Below are 9202 nucleotides of genomic sequence, written 5' to 3'. Positions count from 1 at the left end.
GCCACAAACCAGTGCTTATAATTCGATCGCCATAAAATTCTTGGAGGTATCTAAGCGTTTCGTTAGCGGTGTGTGCCGTGGCTCCATCTTGCTGGAAAAATCCATGTTGTAGCTCATCATCTTGCAGATTTTCTTCAATAGCTTGATGCAGAATTGCACGATATCGCTCTCCGTTTATAGTTTCATAAAAAAAAATCGGTCCAATTATCCTCCTTCTTGACATGGCTACCCAAACGCCAACCTTTTGGGGATGTAGAGATGTTTCGACAAAAATGTGCGGATTTTCTGCTGCCCAAGTCCGGTAATTTTGGCTATTAACGTAACCTGACAAATGTACCCATGCTTCGTCTGAATAAAACGTTAGGTCTAACAAATTGTTATCGTTTAAGCGTTCGTTGAACCAGTGGCAATATTGCACTCGACGATCGTAATCAAGTGCATGTAATTGTTGCACGGAAGAAATTTTGTACGGATGCATGTGTAGCACCTTCTTCAAAGCTTTGTGGCAGGTACCAGTCGATAGGCCTATAAAAAATACATTTTATTTTCTATTACACAAATACACGTAAACTTAGCCGTACCTGTTTGAGCGGAAAGTCGAGAAATCGATTTTTTGGGACTTTGTTCCATTCGTTGTTGAATATCGTTAACAACATTTTCACTTAAAACAGTCGGTCTGCCGGACTTCCCTTTGCAAATGCAGTGCTTGTTTTCATATCGTGTTATTAGACGTGACCTGTGGTTCTTAAATACATCGTAGTCGATATTAACATCAGGGTACTCTTCGGAAAACTGTTCAATGCACGATTGCAGTGAATAGCTGCAAGTTCCATCAGGATTTCGGTTACCACTGCGGAAATGTGCCATTAAAATAACACCATCTTCCTACAGCGATACACTAAAAATTCAGAATAACTTAATGACAATTCTCCTTAAAAAATTGTTAACTTACATCAGAATAACTTCGTCTAAGAGCTCTGAAAAGAACTGTTTTGGCTGTTGATCTAAGATAATGTTAAAGAAATTCGAAAAAAACGGTAAACACAAGCAAAGATTGACAGGAGGTGAAATAAACAAATATGCAATTTGGGTATTTTGTTTTAACCAACTGTCCGTGTCTAAAGAAAAAATATTTAAAGCGGGAAATTTAAATTTGGTCACGTGGGTCTCAGTAATTGATGAAGGCCCTGTATGTACGTACGCTGGCCGTAAATTATGTACGTACATACCCAGTACAATGTTGTGTCAAATGGATGTCATATGTACGTACGTACATAGGAGGTACATAAGGCGTTGATGGACGTACAATGTACATTGCGATTTTTAATTAAGTATGTCTTATGTACATACACTGTATGTACATATGCTATATGGGATTACAAATGAAATTAGAAAAGACATAATTAAAGACATTAAAACAGCTAAATATTTTTCGTTGATTTTTGATTGTACCCCTGACGTAAGTAAAAATGAACAGATGACTGAAGTTATTCGTTACATTAAATTTAATGACGAAGGGCCACAAGTATGTGAAAGTTTTCTAGATTTCTTTACTGTGAGTGAAAAAACAGGCGAGGGTCTTTTTGAAAGTATCGCTGAAAAACTCAAAAAAGATGGTCTAGACTTGATGGATTGCAGGGGCCAGTCGTATGATAACGGGGCAAACATGGCTGGGAAATATAAGGGTGTCCAGTCAAGGATTGTCCAAGAGAACAAACTGGCCTACTTTGTCCCATGTTCAGCACACTCATTAAATTTAGTTGGGGTTCATTCGACAGAGGCGTGTGTTGAAGCACAATCATATTTTGGCCTTATAAACAGCCTTTACAACTACTTTCATGCGTCAACATCAAGGTGGGAAGTTTTAAAACAACATGTTCCCCTTTCATTAAAATCAGAGAGTAAAACAAGATGGTCAGCAAGGATTGACTCTGTGGAGGTTATATATAAACATATGGACAAGGTGCTGTCTGCACTTGAAGAATTAACCACCCATGAATTCTCATCTACAGAAACAAGATCTGAAGCTAAATCTCTAATTAAGAACATGAAAAGGTATGAATATGTTGTAATGACATGCTTTTGGTACTCAGTCCTCAAGAAAATTGATCGAGTGAGTAAGTTTTTGCAAAGAGAGGACACAACAGTAGATAATGCTGCAAGAAACATACAAGTCTTCTAAATGTATTATCTTCAACCAGGGACTTAACTGTTTCAGAGGCAATTGATGAGGCAAAATTGTTATCTAGTAATATGGGCATAACGGCAGAGTACAAGGAAACAAGAAAGAGAAAAAAAAATGACAGGAGACATATATGAAGATGATGGGCCAAATTTTACGCAAGAAGAACTTTTCAAAAGATCACTTTTCCAAATTTGTGATAGAATTATTACTGAGCTAAGTAACAGGTACGATGCATTAAAAATGATTGCCGACAAGTTTAGTTTTTTGTGTGGGGATCAAATTAAAAAACTGGACGTTAAAACATTGCAAAGTAAAGCTAAAGAATTAGCTACAACATATACAAATGATTTAAACGAAGAAGAACTTGTAAATGAAATCGAGAGTTTTAAGTTTCATGCCCTAACTATGGAAGATGGAATTGAAAACGCAACAGCAGCATCTTTGCTCAAAATAATGTATAACAGCAAGTTGGAAGAGGTTTATCCAAATATATATGTAGCTTTAAAAATATCCATATACTGGAGAAAGAAGTTTCAGCAAATTAAAGCTTATAAAAACCTACCTAAGAAATGCTATGAAACAGCAACAACTGACTAATTTAAGCATATATCCATTGAACATGAAAGGGCTTCTTTGATTTCTTTTGATCACATAATTAACACATTTGCTGCAAAGAAGGCTCGAAAGATAAAAATTTTATAATCAGTTAATGGATTGAATAGGATATGAAACATGTGTTGTAAATAAAACCAACCACTATTATCTTACTTAGAATTAGGTCCTTTTTATTGTTTGTATTGTTTTGAATTAATGTAAAATGGAAATTTTTTTTATTTCATTAAAATAACACTTTCTAATTCAACCAAGTTTTACTTCAACTTCATATACGACTCATATAGTAGTATGCCTTTTTGTAAATCGAGGGGGGGGGGGGGCCAAAAATGAAGCTTGCCCCTCCTAGAAAAAATTGGTAGGTCCGGCCCTGACGTAACATGGCGCAGTCGAGTAGTACCTACTCATTTTTAAAACTTATGTGAGTATACAAAATTACAATTTACGAAGTTGTAGGAATATAATTAGTAATTACACAAGAAAAAATTTGGTGTCGTATTTCGAGTCGGAGAAACAAAATGGGCGACAGTCGTGGAATTGTACCGTTGTCTTTGAGAGGAAATCAGGCGAAAAATTGGAAATTATGGCGAGCTCGATTTGAAAATTACCTAGTAGCTTCGGAAGTATGTAAAAAGGACGAAGTTACACAATGCGCTCAACTATTCCATTACATCGGTGACGAGTGGTTTAAAATCTACACAACGTTTGTGATAAAGCAGGAAGAGAAAGACAAATTACAACCTTTACTTGCCAAGTTTGAAGAGCATTTTATGGGCAAAGAGAACATAGCCTATGAAAGGTATAAGTTTTTCTCATATCGACAAGAAGAATCCCAAACTACAGAAGATTTTATCATCGAATTAAAAAAAAGGCCAGCAGGTGTAAATTAGATACCATGCAAGACAGCTTGATAGTCACTATGATTACATGTGGAATAAGGAGTGAGACCGTACAGGAGAGGCTATTACAAGATGGTACCTTGACTTTGGATAAAGCGTTTGATTTATGTCACGTCATAGAGTCTGCAAAAGTACGAAGTCAGGCCATAGGAAATGCAAAACCAGTCGAAGTTGATGCCGTAAAATCTAGGAAAAATTTCGTCGGGAAACAAACTGTAAAAAATTGCAAGAAGTGTGGGAAGAATGAACATTTGGTCAACCAGTGTGCCGCTTATGGAAGGGTCTGCAGTTATTTGTTATTGCCGGATTCCCAATCATTTTGCAGCGGTATGTCTGAAAAAGAAAAAACAGCTCGAGAGCAAAGGCAGGAAAATACAGGAAGTCAGCGATCAAGAAGCCGAAGAAGTAAATTCAATTATAGTCTAAGAGCCCGCGACGCAAACCATTACCATTCAAATAGCAGCATAAAACGTATACATGAATAAGTATTGGAGGTCCCCATACACGAAACGCTCGGTCTGTCGGACCGCATTTAGCCGAAAGGTAAACAAATTCAATTGTTTATTTGTATATTTCATAAGAAATCATTACTTTTAAGAAAATCAGGTCATATGTGGTACCAAATTAAAGCTCTTGACGTCAGCTGCACAAATAACTCGGTCTGTCGGCAGGCAAATAGCCAGAAGTCCTTGACAGGCCGACATTTAGTCTGCTGCTAGAAGCCGACATTTCAGTTAGTTAGAAATTTCTACGGTCATTCAGATCCAAGCATTTTAGTTCTGTACCAAAGAGTAAATAACCATAAACCTCTACAGCGGATCTAAAAAAGCGGCTGAGCTCCTCGGTTTGACCCTACGGGATCATTGAACATTTCATCTACTGCTAGAATCCCACAGTTAGCTCAAAATATAAGAGAATCATTCAATTCAAAAACAATACAATGAAACAATTGCAAAGTGAAGAAAAGTATTAATTTCATATTTTGTCGATAACTTTTCTTCACTTTACAATTATTTTGTGGGATTCCAGCAGCAGACTAAATGTTCGATGACCCCGTAGGGTCAAACCAAGGAGCTCAGTCGCTTTTTTAGATCCGCTGTAGAGGTTTATGGTTATTTACTCTTTAGTACAGAACTAAAATGCTTGGATCAGAGTGATCGTAGAAATTTATAACTAACTGAAATGTCAGCTTCTAGCAGCAGACTAAATGTCGGTCTGTCAAGGACTTCCGGCTATTTGCTTGCCGACAGACCGAGTTATTTGTGCAGCGGACGTCAAGAGCTTTAATTTGGTACCACATATGACCTCCTTTTCTTAAAAGTAATGATTTCTTATGAAATATACAAATAAACAATTGAATTTGTTTACCTTCCGGCTAAATGCGGTCCGACAGACCGAGCGTTTCGTGTATGGGGACCTCCAATACTTGTTCATGTATACGTTTTATGCTGCTATTTGAATGGTAATGGTTTGCGTCGCGGGCTCTTAGAATATTACACAAGAGGATAACAACAAAAACTTCATCTACGTAGGCAGCGTAGACGAGCAACAAAATGTGGACACCGTTACAGACAATCGTCAGTGGAGAACTGAGTTAGAAATTAATCGTAAGGTAATTAGTTTTTTCTACGGTCACGTATAAACTTCTTGGTTTACGCATTTCTGGCGATGCGTAAACAAATCTATTACGATATAGTAACTTGTTTACACACTCCATGGTTGACACCTTATCATGGAATGATCCCAGCTATTCCACATTATTAGTTTAGTTACTTTGACATGGTTATGTTTGCAGTAGTGCCATATTTATCTACCTGTCACTTTAATTCAAAAATTTGAATCAAGATTCAAAATAAAATTTAGACGTTAATTTTTGTAATACTAAACGAGTTTTTGTACTTTTAATAGATTATTAGGTATGAATACATAGGTACACATCAAAATTTAAACACAATATAAAATTTGCCGTAGAAATGGAAGATTTAGATGCCGTAGAATACGAGGGCTGTACGCCTCCCGATGTTGCTGAAACTGCAAAAAAAGTTACCCTAGAGTTGTTGCCTTCGAAATCACGGAAAATTTATGAAAAACGTTATGACGAGTTTATTAAGTGGTGTAACTCAAATAGGATAAACAAGTACTCAGAGAATGTGCTCCTTACATATTTCTCAAAGCAAGCCGAAACGTATAAGGCTCCGTCACTTTGGTCATTATTTTCAATGTTAAAGGCAACTTTATTGGCGAAGAATGATATAAACATAGGAACATATTCCAAATTAATAGCTTTCCTTAAACGAAAAAGGGTTGGATATCAACCTAAAAACTCAAAAATCCTAAGTTTCGAACAAATAATTCACTTCCTAAGTCAAGCTCCTGATGAACAGTTTTTAATGATAAAGGTGGGTCGAAATCTTTCATACCTATTAATAGACGGCAGCATGCAAAAGTCATAAACTCTTTTAGGTCGCATTAATCTTTGGAATTTGCGGAGCCTGCCGATGTCAAGAGTTATATAACTTGAAATCAGAAAACATCACGGAAATCAATAATTCTCTCATCATAAACATTGAGGATACTAAAACTTACAAACCTAGAACATTTACAGTCATAAATGCAGATAACATTGACTATTTGGCGTATTACAGAAAATACTCGGCTTTAAGAGCAAACAAGTCTTCTGCAGAAAAACGGTTCTTTTTAAAATATCAGAACGGCCGTTGTATAAATCAGGTTGTTGGGATTAACACATTTGGTAATCTACCTAAAATTATTGCTTCATATCTAAAACTAGAAAATCCGGAACTATACACTTGTCATTGTTTTCGGCGATCGTCGACTACTTTGCTTGCCAACCGAGGGGCCAATCTTGTGGAAATCAAGCGGCACGGTGGATGGGTTTCGTCAAGCGTAGCAGAAAATTATATTGACGAATCAATTGCTAATAAACTTGAGACGACAGCAAAAATTCTGACGTCTAAGCCGAGCACTATTACTGCCAGTACTTCTCACCAAAGTAACGTTGTTAATATTCAACAACTAAACAGTATAGCAAAACAAATAAAAATAAACTTAATTTCAAATCAATTAGAAATCTGTTTTAGATAAATGTTAATGTATTTTCACCTCAACAGATGGCGCTACTAGTATTTATAATAACAATATTTATCAGTAATTTCAAATTCAAATATGTTCCTACATGTGGTCATTTTATCTCATTTCCTGATGTCCTTGCTATTTGCAAATTTGATGTACATTCTAGAATATGGCGAGCATGATCCAACATTGTGAACTTAATTGTATTTATTAAGAGATCTTGTGGAGTTCGACTTTATATTTAGGTAAGTCCATAGTACTTTGTAAATTAAGCTCGTACTTAAATTAAGTGATGTGTTCACCTAAGGCATGTACCTACTGATATTCGACTTTATATTTAGAAACTACCCAAAATAAGACAATTCCCGATTACGACAAAAAACACCCGATTTCTGACAAGCAATAAACCGACTACGAGCAGTGCGTCTTTTTTATATTCCCGCATTCGACCCCGGCGACCCGTTCAAATAACCTCTTGAAGGGAGCTATTCCGGTTTATCAGCGATGAGATCACTTCCGGTGTCAATTTTTATAATTGTTCTTTTGGCACCTTTAATTTGTATAATAAATAAGTAATGTTCAATTTATTAAAATACATTTTTCTTGTGTTCTGGTAGTTTGTATAGAATATACCTTCTAACCTATAAAACGCAAAATAATATAAATAAGCTTTAAGGTGGGTTTATGCAAAAACATTTAACATTAATTTAAAACTAATTTAAAATTAAGAAAAGTTCAAACCTGTAGATTTATATTATACCGTTTATGGTAATCTTACATTAAATTAAATTAACATAAGAAATTAAAAAGTTAACCAACTTTTAACTTCTTAGTTTTAATTTACATGAACACGCAAGTGCGCAGGTACTATTAGCTTTATTCGTTTTTGAAATTCAAGGCGCACCAACTAACGTCAACGTCAACGTATGTCGGTAACCTTGAAGTCAAGTTTTGTACTTAGGGCAAAACAAGTTAGGGCACTAAAAACGAATGCGCTGGTTGGAAAAGTTTTTAACATAACCGTCTTTTTTAACCTCCAAAATTACTTGCACTGAATTATGGCGCTTACTGAGGATGTTATTTTTGGCAGCTTACTTTTTGAAAGCGATGAAGATGAGACTACAGATTCATCTTCCGATTTTGATAATGAAGTAGTGGGTGCAATAGTTTCATCAGCAAGGACAGAGCGAAACGCTATAAAAAATTACAGTGAAATCACTGTAGTGAGTTACAATGATAATGAGTTTAAAACTCATTTTAGAATTTCAAAGGAGCTAATGAACAGTTTGACAGAACGTTTTACTGAAAGCCATATTTTCTTACAACATTTTCATAGTAGGTAAATTTGGTTTTAATGTATAAGTAGTTAAAATTCATGTACATTTTAGCAAAAGGAAAGGATGTAGTTGAACCAAAAAAACATTTGGAAATCTTTCTGTGGTATGTAGGCCACTCCTGTACATATGTAGATGTTGGTGATCGGTTCAACATCACAGTATCGACGTTATTTGAAATAATGAAGTCGTATGAATGCGTTTTTTGATGAAATGGCTGCAGAAGTCATTAAGTGGCCTTCACAACAAGAAATACAGCAGACCAGTTCAGAAGTTTTCAGAAGAACACGTTTTCCAGGTGTCGTTGGTGAGATCACTAAAGTAAAGATTGTCGGGATTAAAATGAATTTTTAATGTAGGATTTATAGATGGGACACATATTAAAATCGACAAGCCTACAAAACATCAGGAATCTTATTGCAACAGGAAGCATTACCATTCGATACAGGTGCAAATCATATGTGACGACAAATGCAAATTAATAGATGTTTTTATTGGGTATCCAGGTTCTGTGCATGATGCACGTGTCTTCTCATCAAGTTTTATATATCCACAACTATCAGAATTATGTCAAGGTAATTTTTAATTAAATAATAAAAAAAATTACATAATCAGTTCTTGTAGATGGACATCTTTTAGGAGATTCGGCTTATCCATGCCTGGATTTCTGCCTTACTCCTTACAAAGATAATGGCCATCTTAATAGAATGCAAACACGCTATAACAAAGTGCATAGCTCACTAAGAATCAAAGTGGAACATGCAAATGGCATTCTCAAGCAACGATTTCGTCAGTTGTACCATGTAAAACTACGAAAAATTGAACGAGTTGTTGCCCTGGTTAAATCGTGTTGTGTGTTACATAATTTATGTCAAATACAAGATAAATTGTTGTTTGATTGTGAACATAATCCATTGGATATAACTGCCATAGAAGATGAAAATGTCGCTGTTGCAGATACCAATATGACTTTTGAAGCAAGATCTGGTGCAGCAAAAAGAAATTATATTGCAAGTGTGATATAAAGAATGTGTACTTAATTTATTTCATTATATAAGTCATTATACTTAAATATTACA

The 9202-nt window shown here is 35.5% G+C and overlaps 1 protein-coding gene across 3 annotated transcripts; it reads left to right on the top strand.

Moving 5' to 3' along the window:
- Positions 1-7668: 7668 nt before the first annotated feature.
- Positions 7669-9178, top strand: LOC116169882 (putative nuclease HARBI1). Of its 3 annotated transcripts, none has more exons than XR_004145106.1 (4): positions 7669-8124; positions 8178-8444; positions 8492-8698; positions 8748-9023. XR_004145106.1 is itself a non-coding variant. In XM_031486066.1 (4 exons), exons 2-4 carry the CDS (start codon positions 8316-8318, stop codon positions 9146-9148), a joined length of 723 nt encoding a protein of 240 aa, XP_031341926.1. In that variant the 5' UTR covers positions 7669-8124; positions 8178-8315; the 3' UTR covers positions 9149-9178. The 3 variants fall into 3 exon arrangements, 2 of the variants coding, with proteins under 2 accessions (XP_031341926.1, XP_031341925.1); XM_031486066.1 differs by having other exon boundaries at positions 8178-8430; positions 8748-9178; XM_031486065.1 differs by having other exon boundaries at positions 8178-8430; positions 8483-8698; positions 8748-9178.
- The last annotated feature ends 24 nt before the right edge of the window (positions 9179-9202 follow it).

The sequence above is a fragment of the Photinus pyralis genome, unplaced genomic scaffold (genome assembly GCF_008802855.1).
Source record: "Photinus pyralis isolate 1611_PpyrPB1 unplaced genomic scaffold, Ppyr1.3 Ppyr1.4_LG4, whole genome shotgun sequence".
NCBI lineage: Eukaryota > Metazoa > Arthropoda > Insecta > Coleoptera > Lampyridae > Photinus > Photinus pyralis.
This window is presented reverse-complemented; position numbering and strand designations above follow the sequence as displayed.